Source organism: Sinohyriopsis cumingii, chromosome 9 (assembly GCF_028554795.1).
Source record: "Sinohyriopsis cumingii isolate HCF-2022 chromosome 9, ASM2855479v2, whole genome shotgun sequence".
Lineage (NCBI taxonomy): Eukaryota > Metazoa > Mollusca > Bivalvia > Unionida > Unionidae > Sinohyriopsis > Sinohyriopsis cumingii.
This window is the reverse complement of record NC_142969.1, coordinates 100514265-100529515: the sequence shown is the minus strand read 5'-3', so window position 1 is coordinate 100529515 and position 15251 is coordinate 100514265. Positions and strand designations below refer to the sequence as shown.

Genomic DNA, 15251 nt, shown 5'->3' with positions numbered 1-15251 from the left:
CATCAGTGCCAAGGGATTCTGGTCGTAAAAAGCAGACAGATGCAGTGAGGGGGGGGGGGGGGGGGCATTCAAGAGGGGGACCACTTTAATAGTTGTTGTTATAGGGTTTAACACCATTTTTCAGCACAAGATAGGTTATACATAGCAGTCAGTATCAATGGTGGAGGAAGAACATGGCAAAACCCTGAGAAGAGCCACCAGCCCATGAGAAGCTATTCGCAAGCTTTCTCAGGTACCCACATAGGCCGAGCCCAAGACTCAAATCCACGCTGACAGGTGATATGGCAGTGATAAGTAATGGTGAGCACTTTAGATCACTTGGCCACTAAGGGCCCCCACTGTAATAGCAATGAAAAACTTTGGATTTAGTGACAGGTAATATAACAATTTAGTTTCTGCATCTGCAAAGTTAACTTCGAGAATCTTAAATAAGGTTCTTGCAAATGCCGTGTCTCACCCTTTAAATGAGCTTTTTATGTAGCCTCTGTCAATGATGAAGGTCAGACAAATTTATAACTCTACTCTTGCCACTCTACAGCAACAATAAAAGTAACACTGGTGCCTTGCATGTGCTACAGCAGATGAGACACAAATAGCTTACTTCTTCTGTTTGTTCTGAGTCTGACTGGCTCTTTGAGAGCCGTCCTGTGCGTTTGGATGATCGTCCCTGCTGCAGCATCTCAGTGTCCCGACTTGCATTAGCCAGAGCCAGGATACAGAAGAGAGTGTGGTGAGGATGGTCTACAGCAGTACTTTCTATTATCTGTAAGAAAAACACAAAAACTTTGCAAAACACAAATAAAGGATCAACAATCATTCATGCTGGAGAACAAGAGTCATTTATATGCTATCTGATTGCTTTAGTTTATTTGGAATAACTCTGAAGACCCCTGACACATTGAAAGAATCACCTAATCCACATTTTTACAGATTTAATTAATCTCATTTTAATCACTAAACAATGAAAATGGAAATCGAAATACATCTTTTCATGGACTGGTAATCATTTTAGTTCATGTTAATATGGGCTGGTCATCATTCATAGTTAATACCATAAAGCATCCTAAATATGTGAATGCACGAGTAGCTTTATGCCCCAGGTCAGAAGATAAATTGAAACTTGAATCTGGCCAGATTCAGGGCTTGGAGATGACAAAGCTCAAAACATTTAATCAACACATTACTTTATGTTTAGCCACAAACTAATAATGTCAATTGACAACTTGGCTTAATTGAAACACATCATAAAAACATGACACAAAGCCCTTGACACAGATGTGTTTATATATATAAAAATACAATTTTCAATAAATCATCTTAAAGGGGAAGGGGAGGGAGGTATCATTGTTGCCAGAATCCTGTACAGGTAAATAGTAAAGTCACAATTTGCATTGTTTCACATTAAATACTCATAGAAATACAATTTGTCATAGGTAGATTAATTGAAATGGAACAACCCAATTCATCTGAAGTGGTTTAAGCAGTGAGGCCTGTTCAAGAAACAAAAGTTATTATACATCATTGCCTTGAATAAGAATAAGCCATCTTTATTATTGGCAAGTTTATAATCAGCAACAATATTTTCCCTGAGCCAGATTTTACTCCATACTTGCATTGCGAAAATGTGATTATTTTGGTGCCATATATACTCGCTTATGAGTCCAACTACAAACTGCACAGACCCAGATCTGCTGTTGCATAATGCGCTGGCAGATCTGAGTCTGTTCAGTTTGTTAGGAGTAACCAGTAAAACAAACAAAATACACCTGATGTACTGGTGCATTATACTAAAGTAGATTGTGATTTTTGCTTTTGGCAGTCTGATTCAACTTGTGAGCAAATACAGATGGCAAATGAAATGACAAAGTCAGGAATGGAGTGGAAGTACGATTCATTTCTTAAGGTAAAATGCTGAAATAAAATTTTGATTCAGGGAAAGATTAGCCACCAGGGAAGCAAGCACAGCCTGCTAATCTAACTTTAAGAACTCCTGGTTGATGTGAAGCACATTGTCAAGGGGAACATTTTATACTTTGCACATATTGCAAATGCCATATTGACATCAGTAATTCCAGGGTATACAACATTCATCAACATAGTAACACCACCCTGTAACAGGACAATGTAATACTGCCGAGATCAATCCTAATACACTGCTCCCTTGATAACTCGCACCTGGATAACTTGCGATCCCACTTATAACACGGTGTCCGTCTTGGCTCCCGATTTTTTCCAGAGAAAATATATTTAAAATATCTTTAAAATATGCTGAACATGAAAAAATTACGATAAGAATTGATAAATTAAACCTTGATACATTGCTCGTTTTATCATCGAAAATGGTGATAATTTCCCGTAAAAATATAATCCATATTTTGAAATTTGCAAGTTCTAAATAAGAATTAATTTCAGAGATCTCAAAAACGCTTAATTACGCGTATTTGGACGCCAATTTTTGATCTGGGACGCAGAAAATCACTGAGGCGGGAGTCCTCCGTACGCATGTAATAAGTGCGCGGGAACATTCAAAGATTTGCCGGTTCTGTTTCAGCCACCTGCTCTGTGGGAAAATGTGTTGATCAGTTAACTGTGCTCATATTGACAGAATTCAGTGACTGAAAGATTCTTTGATGTACATACATGTTGCCATTTTATAAGAGTACATTAAAAAACAAAGAACATGATGCAACAGCTAGGTGGCTAGTTCAAAGGCTTTGACTGGCGGCCGAGTGAGAAAATGTACTGATATTTAGTGATTGAATTCACAAGCAGAAAGACCCAGTTTTAAAATCCTAGCGAGACCTCTGTTTAAAGATATCGTATATTATGTAAGTTTTTATGATAAATAGTTGTCAGTATACTATAAATAAACAGTCTGGTGAAATAGCGATCAATGAAAACTTCTGGTAAATGCTAACAGGTGGCAATAGAGAATGAAATAAATACCAATTAAACGTCTTCCAATGTGAAAGTCACGTTCTAATCCTTTAATTCCATTTCAGTGTAAACATTATAATCACAACATATTCTGTTCATTGAAAACATGTAAAGAGTCAATCGACTGTCGCATCGAAACCCGTGAGTACTTCTGTGAGAACCTAATTACAAGCAGCAGGGGGGGCGAATCGGACATTTTGTCCAATCGTCATTTGGTTTAATTAATACTTTCTGCACTCAGCGGATCCGGTGTCGTCAGCGCCCGGTAAAAAAAAACGACGTCGTCGTCGGGGGGGTCGTCCAATCGTCATTTGGTTTAATTAATACTTTCTGCGCGTCGATCTCAGTGTCGTCAGCGTCCGGTAAAAAAGCGCGATGACCGCGTCGATGTCATCGCCCCCCCCTGCTGCTAAGGGGCTATTTACAATGAAAATTATTTACAACTAACCGAATATTTGGTCAAGTCCGATACGATATCGTGTCCGAGGATCATGTAAATTTATCGTTACAAATCCATGTGGGGTCGACTGAGCATGACTAAAAAAGTTTCGAAAACCATTAAAGTCCATGTCACCGCCGCACCATGTCTGCCAAATATTTTGTAGCGTGTGTGTATCAACGCCGTTGAATACAGCAAGAATATTACAGTTGTCTCTGATTACTTTTGGAATCTGAGTGTATCGTTGAGTGACATATATCACGTCGGTGTTTTTATGCCTGCCTCTGGAAAATATCCTAGCTGGGTTTTTTTGATTGTCTAACATAACATCATCGTACACGACTAGATTGTTAACGTCGCCATCAATATCATCAATACCTGGTGCATCATTGATATCTGTAATAAACTCAATAACATTTTTTTCAGCGATCGCTGATGCATTCTCGTTAAAATCTTTCAACACCTCGTAGCATCGTTGATCATCCACGCTAGGGGCGATTAAATACAACTTATCCCACTTCATCCATCTCATTATTAAATTGAGTAACAATTGCGTCTTGCCGGATCCAGATGGTCCGATGATAATCATCTGGATCGAGTTTGGTAACGCTGCAACATGCTTAACTGGTTCTCTCGTTTTAGTCGCCGAAAAATCAATTATATTCATATCTCTATACATAAATTATGGATTTATATTGTGTGAAGTGTACAGTGCGTACTGGCACAAATGATATGACAACCGTTACAACAAGAAATAACAGATCGGCACTTACTGGTAAGTGTGTACAATGCGGTACAAAGAAATTTAGATTTATTTCTATTAGACCCGGGGATGTTTTAAAAAAAAGCGAGGAGGTGATATTGCAGCCAAGTTATCAAAACTCCCCGGAACACCGTGGGCAAAGTATCCAGGAGAAAAGCACCTCCCAGGATATAGCTACTGTGGCCCCGGAACACGATTAGATATCAGACTCGATGATCAAAATCAGCCCAAACCCGGTGAGTATCCAATAAACGCTATTGATAAGGCGTGTCATGCTCATGATGTTGCTTACTACAAAAGTAGCGATCTGCAACAGCGTCATATCGCGGATGTAAAATTAATTCACGCGTTAAATGCTATTCCTGATAAATCATTCAAAGAAAAATTGGCTTCATGGTTGGTAAAATCGGCTATGAAAGGTAAATTAATGATTGGAAGCGGAGCTTCTCGCGCTGGTAATTGAAAACGCTAGCGTTTATAATAACAACATGGAATCCATCTATTATTCTCCGAGAGGATACTGGAAGGGGAAGGCCACAATTGGTAAACTCGCAAGCGCTGCAAAGGTAACAAAGGCCGTTGCGGCTAATTGGTTATCCAAACAGGCTATATGGCAAATTTATCTACCACCGCCTAAACAAATCAACTTTTCGCGCTTTGATGTCAGCGTACCTAATGAAGTTCATCAGGCTGATATACTATTTCTGCCGCATGACAACGGTTACAAATACGCGCTAACCGTAGTTGATGTTGCGAGTCGATACAAACAAGTGGAGCCGTTAAAAACAAAGTCAGCAACTGAAGTAGCCGATGCGTTTGAGCGGATTTACCGAAGGGGTCCTCTGCGCTGGCCAAATCTATTACAAGTTGATCCTGGTAGTGAATTTCGCGGCGCTGTTTTATCAACGCTGAAACATCATAGCATCGCGATACGACGAGGTCATACTGCGCTACATCGTGATCAGGCAATTGTTGAACGATTCAATCGGACTCTTGCTGAACGGTTATTTGGATATCAATACGCGAAAGAATTCATCCAGGAAAAACGATCTCGTGAATGGGTTAAAAGATTACCAGGCGTAATTGCAGCGTTAAATAACGAGATTACCCGAGCAATCAACATGAAGCCCAGCGACGCGATTAAAAAAAAGTATATACCCGGAAGATCAAAAATAGATAGCGTTTCCAAGCCGATTCTCGGCGATGTCACTGTTAGATATCTGTATGAACCAGGAGAGCTTGAAGGCGGTAAAAAAAGAGCTACTGATCCTATTTAGAGTGTTACCACACATAACATATCAACGATAACACGATCAACTGGTAGACCACCGATCTATAGACTGGATTCAACTGCCCCACAGCGGGGGTTTACACGCGAGCAACTACAAGTGATACCTAACGATACTCAATTGCCCCCGCGTGGTCTTAACTAGCGCCGTTGCGTCTATTGCACTCAAGACAGGTCAACCTCACATTGTTTTTGACATGACCGAGACTGTTATCGATCCTGTCCACGGTAAATTGGCGAGCGTCTTTATCCGAATAACGCTAGCGCATTACACAATTGCAACTCGCGCAGTGATTATTCTGTTGTTGTCGTAACGCAATTATTAATTCGGCATCAATATCAAAACGCCGCTGTTTTTTTTTTTATCCTGTTGGCGGTAACCCGAGAGTTTTCTATCAATGACGCTAGCATCAATAATGTCATCGTTGTCACTGGCTTCGTCAATAACAATTCTTCGAAGCTGATTCATTCTCCGTGCTCTGGACACTGCAAGATAGACTAGATTTGACCATTCGATGCGATTATCAACCATCCAAACAATTGTATCCGTGATAGTCAATCCCTGCGAGGAATGTATTGTCGTTGCGTATCCTAGCGTCCACGGGGATTTATCAGCACGTAGCGCGTCCTCGATGACGCTGATATCAACGAGCACAATATCATTCAGCACAAGAATTTGTTTTTTTGTCCCTGACGCTGTCGGGCCCGGGATTTCAACTTCAATGTTCTGCCGCCGTGTGTCCGCGGGTCTATAACATAACGGCACTGGGCGCGTTGGAAACTTTTCCTTATGCAACGCAAACAACTTCCGCTGAAGTGTGTCTCTGACTATCTTTCTACTCGCTACAATCAAATCGTTTGGTCTCCATATTTCCCAGAATTCATTTAACGGCGTTTCCGGAATCACCTCGCGGATTATTTCACATTGAACTCTATCCGGCTGTAATCTGATTAATTTTTTAACCTCGCACAGTTGTTCATCAAGTGCTCGGTAATCAGTATCGGTTTCTTCATAATAGTCCACAAAACCCTTTAACCAATCATGTGGACCCTCGCCGACAAATGGTGGTGGTTGGCCATGATCTCCGCACATTAACACCGCTGTATTCGCGCGCAGCAACCACTCAAGAAACATTTGTAAAACATCTAACAAAACAGTACATATCTCATCCCAGATGATAACCTCAGGAATAAATTTTTCCCCCATTCGATCAGGAGTCCACTCACCGCCGCTGTATCGAAAAAAGCTGTGATAAGTAACGGCGTCAACACTTCGTTGTTTTATCTCTCGCGCTAGTCTATGGGTTGGTGTAAGCACGATTATACTTGCCCGCGTTCGAAATAATTCAATTGCCCGAGTTGTCTTTCCTGATCTGCCACAGCCGCTTAAATAAACTGTTTTATATCTACAAATTGGATCAGAACACGGTGGTGCATTAGACCATTCTGACAATTTATCACCGCGTAAGTAATTATTTTCAACGATGACATCTGCTGACGGGGAATAATCGCGTCGTATTTCATTTTTAATTCTCCATATACCCCAACTCTCGTCCGGACTAGTAAACTCGGCTATGTTTCCCTTATACTTTACGTCTATGTAAAATGAATCAATCGCAACTCTAACCGCGGTGTCGGGAAATCTATTGATCATCGAGAATAAATTGATAGCGGCGTAACCCAGCATAGACGCCCTCAAATGTGGATATGCCGGGCTGTCTCCATCGCTGTAGGTAACAACTGTACCCAACCTTGTTCCATTGGACAAGAAAGCTGTTTTGCAGTTCACGTATCTATTTTTTGCCACTGCGTCCTTGATTACGAAATCATATTCTGCGTCATCTATAATCAGCCGTGAGCAATATCGTTTGTAGTCGCAGTTTTTTCCACCTTGTGTGAACTTACCAATTATTCTTCTACCGAGATCTTTTGCCTCGCGGTTTCGTTGGTTGAATATCTTTTTGGACCATTCGATGATATATTCCTCGTTGGCATCAATGTGTTTTCTGGACTCGTCAACTATGCTATCTAGACGCTCTGGTTCTGGTAACCAGACTTCAGTCTGCGCCCGGTATGATATAATCGCGTCACTGACAATCAACGATACAAGCATGCTACAATCAATCATATACCGTAGCAGCGCTATTGGCAGCCACTTCTTTTCAGTCATGTGTCTACCAATCCAAATATAGCAACAGCGATGAAGTCCTGCCGCGAATTCAAATGATACTATGCGAGCGAATCCGGTTAAATCAAAATCAGGCAGTGGTCCATTAATAGCAACACGAGTCATTTCATGTCTGGGGTGTCCAAATCGTTTAAAGTACTCAGCGGCGGATCCATACCCGAGAAAACTCGCTGGATAACAGGCAACCATATCAACGGAAATCATAGCGTCGCGGTTGTATTCAGTGTTCCATAGTCCACCGTGATAGTATTCCAAACAACTGGATTGTACATCCGGTAGAAATTCCTTGCGCGTTGGTCTCCACGCATTTTTCCTTGCTGCAACATGAGCCGCAACCGATGGAATCGTAAAACAATTTGTTAGCAGTTGTTCATCATGCTCTTCAAATTCCATGGCAGTTTTTTCATCTTGTTGTGAAACGCTTCAGTGCGATATAATTCACCGTTTGGTCTTACAAACTGATCAAAGGTATCCGCATCGTTTTCAGCGCTGCGAAGTAACCACACTGACACAGGGTCGTTTTTACACAAACAAGCAATAGCATCAAATAGTTTCCTCTCCGCGAGAAAACCATCCTCTCCCAGCAATTCCCCCGGGATATACTTTACTGTTCTATCCCGTGGAAATATTGTGACCGCGGGCGTCCACGCGTGTTCGTTATGATCAATAATTTTGATTGGGGCTCCCTTTGATTTATACTTTGATTCGTATAATACTTCACCGGTTATTGTTGTAACGGTTATTGGAAATCTCAACGACGTTTCTAATTTCGCTATGTCGCTGATGGTTGCTCCTCGCTCGCGCACTGTCTCCTCCCATTGGTTTATTTTGCTACGTCGTAAATCGGTCAGTTTATTTCCTCGACACGCATTTGTAAAATGCTCTATTACTCGTTCTGCTACACAATTTATCCCCGTTGACTGTTTCATCGGCGCTAGTTTTCCGATATCAGGTTTCTTAATTAACGGGTATATTCCATAGACAACTGCTGTTTCAGGATACGCTCGTTCATAGTATGGTCTGTCAATTCCGGTTAACAGCCCTGGCTTGGAGTCGCGGCTAACAATGACTGATTTCTTGTCGCTGAGAACCGGTTCAAATTTATCACGTATGATCCAATTACCTGATTCCACCCGGACAATGAATTTTACTCTGAAAAAATACTTTTTACCGTCAAGTTGTGATATTATCGTTGCCGCGCGTTTGTCGTTCATGGTAGCATCAACAACGCCATCAATTCGAAATGTTGACCAACTATGAGATGCACCATCACGCTTGAATTCATTGATACAATCGCGTATTTTATTCAACAGGGTTCTATCGTTTATTAACGCTTTTGGTGCGTCCTTGAGGACTCTATCGAGATTAAACCTAATATTTTTCCAGGGCTTAATTGCTGCTAATCTCTCGAACTCCTCCATATAATTAAAACAAGTATTTAAATGAAAGAATATAGTATAATGAATCACTGCAAATGGTTGATGATTGGGTCGACAACCCCGTGCAATAAATCATGTAGAGGTGAATTCTGTGGGTATCATTTACAAAGCGTTCGTAATGGTTCTCTTGGCCCCCTCCCGTGCTTGGTTTGCCACGTTGGTGTAAGAGGAAAATCACAGTTGTGTATCAATTGTGGCAGAAAGTGATACAGGGAACTAAAACGCTATTATGACAAGCGAATAAAAAACGCCGTCATTGACCCCACCGCTGACTCCGTCAAGGACAAAATCATCAAAACTCCTCAGGACTACATTGCAAGGTTTATAATTAAACCAAATAATGAATTAGACAAGTAGTATTATTATACAAATGAACCAAGAATTTCAGCTGCATCCTGTGCTCGTTAATTACGAGGCATCTCGCGACGGCATTGTTAGAAACCGCAGACTGAAGAAGCCGGTTGGTACCGTAAATAATCAGGGGTATTTGATGTTTGGTGCCGGGAAAAAAAGCTATTACGTTCATAGAATAATCTATGAAGCGTTTAACGGATTGATCAACGACGGTCTTGTTATTGATCACATTGATGGATGTCCTCAAAATAACAGACTGTGTAATCTGCAAGCCATCTCTCAGAGTGAAAATAATAAAAAAGGCCAAACTGGTAAGTTTTCAAAGCAAGCAAGGGGGGGTCAAATCGTTTGATACATCAACGCACGAGGAAAAAATATTTCAGTCGATGAATGAGGCAGGAAAATATTTCGATATTTGTAGAGCCTCAGTACGAAAAGTAGCAGAACGAGTATATCAAACAGCGATCTCAAAAAAGACGGGTCACAGAATTCGATTTTCATATATAACATCAAAGGGAGATAACTCATTTTGTGATAGCGTCGCATGACAAGACTTACGTCCCTTGAAGTCCAATTAATGTTACGATTAATTAATCATTTTACGATGAAAACTAATGAAATACACGCTGTTATCTAACAGCTCTATTCTTTTTTTAATGTTTTATTCAAATATTTGGTTTTATTTTAAATGCTGTGAAACACCATTAATAAGTATTCAAGGATTTAACGATTCAAGGGAACTCAAATTAACACACACCTTGTGACTGACGCGGTTGTATTAGTCACCTTATATATAAGACGACTCGTTATAAGCCTGGGGCTTTCGAAAGCCGATTCGATCAATCAAAACTAACCCACGCACTTGACCCGGGCGTGTGGTTGTCTTTTGTTCACAATCATGCAACCGGGTTAATTTAATTGGGTTGCTTTTGATTGGTCGAATTGGCCGTAGAGTTCTGCCCCGCCGTTTTATGTTTGTGCTGTCTTGTGCCGTCCCATCATATATATCCGTACGTCCCCCAAGCATATCTTCTGGGCGGTCTACGATGACGTTTGTCACCCTAGGCCTCCCTCCCGGAGATGTATGTTTCGGGGTTCCCTTGGGCTCAGATGGATGCGAAGGCACCCAAGGGGTTCCAAGATGTGAATGTAACCGATGGGCCTCTCTGACATCATAGGGCGCCAGCGGGGTTGCCAAACGGGTGTGCCGTCCAATCATAACACTCTCTGTTAACACGAAGATGCGGTGGCAACTTCATGTTATACGAGTCCATAATCACGCACATATTTCTCTAGGCAGTAAAGATGTTAACAGCACCTTTATTTGCCTAGAGTTCATTTTGTAAAACATTTTTTTTTATATTAGAAATAAAGATGTTTATAAGAATATGAATATCGAAGACATCAATAACATTTTAACTGAAATTTCAAAATTAAAAAAATCAAGGAATTGTATTATCTGATAAGCTTGATAACCAAAAAATATTGTCCGATTATGAAATTATTAACGAGCAATCAAAGAAAGGTCGATATACCTTGCCACGTGAGTATTCTTTTATAAAGCGATTACAATATACGATCAATGAAAACCTGTATGGCAATGACGTAAATGCATTTATTGGATTGTTTACTACCGTTGAAAAAATACGACAAAAACTCGGACAGGCTTTTGAACGGCGTCGAGAAATCTCTAATAAAATTAAAAACATCAGGAAGATTCTAGACGAAGACGCTGTGGAGGAGAGAACTATCACCGATTATACTCGTGTGTACAAGTAAAAAAATAATAAAACGTTAAAACAACATTTTTTTTTCCATCAGCGAAGTCATATACGTATGCAGGTATATTTTCTCCTCCAAGAATTCTTATCAATCAGGATTTTCCTATACAACTATGTGCGTACTGAATGGTCGCGCGACACCGCCGTTGCTGTGGTGTTATCATCTAAAAACTAGTTTAAAACACTCCCCGTGATTTGCCGGATTGCGTCGTATAGTTTGACTTGATACTTTGACCTGGTAATTGCAATGACGTGTTAGGGTTTTGTATTATAAAATTAGAAGAATTTTATTTATAATAAATGGTAGGTGAATCACTTACAACGAAATTAGCACGTGAAGGACTAGCAGCGCTTAAAAAGTTTATACCGTTACGAGACAGAGTGAGAGAGAAACTTCAAACGCGGCAACAAATGCAAACTGATTTTGCTGTTGGAAGCGAACAGTTATTTGCCCCGGTAACTAAAGCGACCAAAGATGTTACGGCGGCAACTGTACCCGTTCTCGGTGCGCTTGAAAAGATAGCGGCTCAGACCGAACAAACAAAAAAGTCTTTAGAAACACTTCCCGTGGATATAGGAACCACCTCACGGCAACAACAACGAAAAGAACGAGTATTAAAAGAACTACAACAGCGCCAACCACGACCTATTGCACCGCCCCCCGATCCACAAGAACCTTATGTTACAATCGCCGACGAAGAAGAACTAGGCGCCACCGCAAGAGAACCAGAAGAAGAAATACAGGAAGAAATACAGAAAGAAATACAAGAACAGGAGGAGATAAAGGAGAATATACCCCGTAATGTACTTAAAAAGAGCACAATAGACACAATCAGAAATCTTGACGATGAAGAATTAGTTAATTTTACTGTTACAAATTTTGCTAAGGGCACACGAGATGAGCATATCAATAGCGGCTATGAGAAAAATGTAAATTCGGTGGAAAAATGGACAAGAATAGTGTATTTAGCAAGTAGATATAAAGACGAATTATCACGTCGTGGTGATCCCATTTACGACGCATTCCTCGATAAGGTTAAAAGTAGGAAACCAAAAAAAGGAAAAGGATACTCTGTTGGTAAAGACGTTACTTGTCCTGGTAATGTTCTCAGTGATATATCACGGCTGGAAGTACTAATCGGAGGAAAACGAGCCGGAAATAACTCTCCGGAAATAATCAATGAGGCCGCTGATACTTGCAGGCGGTTATTTGCTGGTGGTATCATGGACATTAATGTATATCGAACGCTCATAGACGAACTCGTGGACGGTTTTGATGACCACGGTCATTACAGCGATTGACCAATCACTAATTGGAAAACACTGGTGTTTTTATAATAAAGATGATTATACACTACAACCATGATAAACCAGTCAGCGTCTACGTGGTAAACTCACGATTGCCTGTATACCGCGCGTGGTACGGAGACGGTCTCGGTAGCACCATTGCGGGGTTATTTACAAGAATGGCTCCAAAAGTGGCGCCGTTAGCCAAACAATTAGGAATGAAGGCTATTGATGTTATTCGTGATAGGGGTATTAGTGCTATTGGAGATGTTGCCGGAAGGGCGTTTTCTGCCGCACGAGATAAACTAGCATCGTTGGTGAGAAAGAAAAAAAACAGAAACCACCGGTGATGCCATCAACAACAGTGATGCCTGCAAATGTCAGTAAAGTAATAAATAACGCCGTGGAAGAAAAACTAGAGTCGTTGGCGGCTCTGGCAAAGCCATCCACCGATGCAACAACCAACGCGCTCATGAACGCGATAGCGGGAAGTGGCTTAAAGAATTTACGACGAAAACGACGTTGATGAAAATCGTAGATTTTCCACTCAAAGAGTTTCGCAATTGAAAACACCAACATGATAAATAATAAAATGTTTGCGCGAACCGCTGATCCCGCGTTTGATATGGACGCCCCAGTGCGCAGGGATGATTCTGTCCGTGATTATCAATTTTATTCCTATCAACCACCACAAGCCGACCTACGATCGCGAATTGAACTTCAAGTCCAAGATACCAGTAAATACTTTTTGCCGTGTGAAGCGTTTATCGAAATTGAGGGAGAACTTGTAACAAATGCTGCCGATAATGCACCATACGCAAATGACGGTCGTGTTCGGGTTGGTTTTGTCAACAACGGTATCATGGCGTTATTTGAGAGTGCCAGACATCTTATTGACGGGCGAGAAATTGAATCAATAGAACGCGAGGTTGATGTTGCAACGACGATAATTGGGCTAGCAAGATATTCAGATGATTATACAAGATCGGCGTGCCCATCTATGATGTTCGCAAAGGATACCACTAATAACGCTGATCATATTCAGTACATTAACGTGCTGACACCACAAGATACTTCAGTTGCTAATCAAGCTGAAGCAGCCAATCCAGACCGCAGAGCAAGACCAGGTGACAATTTTACTATTATAAAAAGTACTAACGATAATTTTAATCTAGGGTTTGCAACACGAGTAGCAACATTACAAGGACAACACCGACAGTTTTCATGCGCGATTCCACTCCATCACATATTCGGATTTTGTAGAAATGTCAGAAAAGTTATCTATGGGGCTAAGCATACAATTGCGCTAACGCGAAGGGGCGATGATAACAATGCAATATGGCGTGCTGCTGGTGTCGCTGCCGGTAAAGTCGTTTTAACTAAAATAGCATTGTGGATGCCGGTGTTAACTCCATCAGTTACCACGGAAGCATGATTGTTATCATTTATGGAACAGGGAGGGAAATCGTTGTTGAGTTGGCTAGCGGTAACAACTGATGCTAAAGAGGATAATGTCGCTGATACATTTACATGGCACCTGGCATCAAAACAAGGCGTTTCAGCCCCGCGTCATATATTTATAGCGCTACAGAATAGGGATCGATTGGGTAATCAAGAACGCAGTCATATGATATTTGATCGATTAGGAGTCAGGGAGGTTTCGCTGAGAATAAACGGACAACAGGAACCATCCGAGGATATACAGCTTAATTACGACAACAACCATATTGCTCGCGTGTACCATCGGATGCTGTCATATATGGGTCGTGATCAAAACGTTGACACCGGTTTGCAAATATCACAACTTGATTTTAAAAACCTGTATCCGATTTATTACTTTTCGCTGGAACATCTTGATTTAACGAGACAGTCCGTCGTTGATATACACTTCCGAGCTCGTATAGCCCCGGGTGATGTTAATTATAGAGCGGTTGCTGTCATTCTCAGCGATAAATCAATGCTGTTAGAAGGTGTTGATGGACGAATGAGGATCGTTGATGCACCAGTGGAAAACATGTAACTGAAAACATAAACGCGTTTACAATAAAAATGTCGTATAGTGTTGTCGGTGTAGAGTTGACCGATGGTCAAGTCAAGAAATTACGATCAAAGTCGGCTAAACAATGTGGAACCACAATAACGTTAAAGCCGTCACAGATGGCAGGTGTTAATCATAAGATATCGTTGACGGCGCGTCAAATAAAACATTTCAATGATGCGATGAAGAATAAAAAGGGTGTTCAAATAGATTTTTCGGCCGCAGCGATTAAAAACATGGAAAAGACCGGTGGGATATTTCCGCTGTTAGCTACGATTCCAGCGTTGATTGCCGCGGCGGCCCCAGCAGTGGCGAAGGCGGCGGCGTTAGGAGCCGTTGGTACCGCGGCGGGGATGGCATTGAAGAAGGCAACCGGGAAAGGTTATAAAAAAAAGAAACGAGGACGACCCGTAGCCGGAAAGGGTCTAAGACTACCGGGAACCCCGTATTCATGGTACTCGGGGAAGGGTCTAAGACTACCGGGAACCGTTTATTAACGCAAGAGTCAATGACTCCTATGTCTAATTTTGATTTAATAGATGCCGCAAATGCGTTAGCGATAAAAAACTTCAGAGGTGTTTTTATGAGGGATCAATTACCGACAAAACCAAGGAATATTGAAACCGGTATAATTAACCTCGATAAATCCTCCGGAGCGGGAACTCATTGGGTTGCATACGCAATTGATCTGCGTGCGATCGTCTATTTTGATTCATACGGGTTAGCCCCGCCGAACG

General features: G+C 41.3%; 1 protein-coding gene across 1 annotated transcript in view; it reads right to left on the bottom strand.

The window, feature by feature from the left end:
• LOC149792343 (serine-protein kinase ATM-like) overlaps positions 1-15251 on the bottom strand; it is a 360810-nt gene that overhangs the window by 51167 nt on the left and 294392 nt on the right. The window contains exon 49 of the mRNA XM_089970917.1: positions 602-763. Coding sequence (XP_089827043.1) covers positions 602-763 — 162 coding nt within the window. The remainder of the gene's footprint in view (positions 1-601; positions 764-15251) is intronic.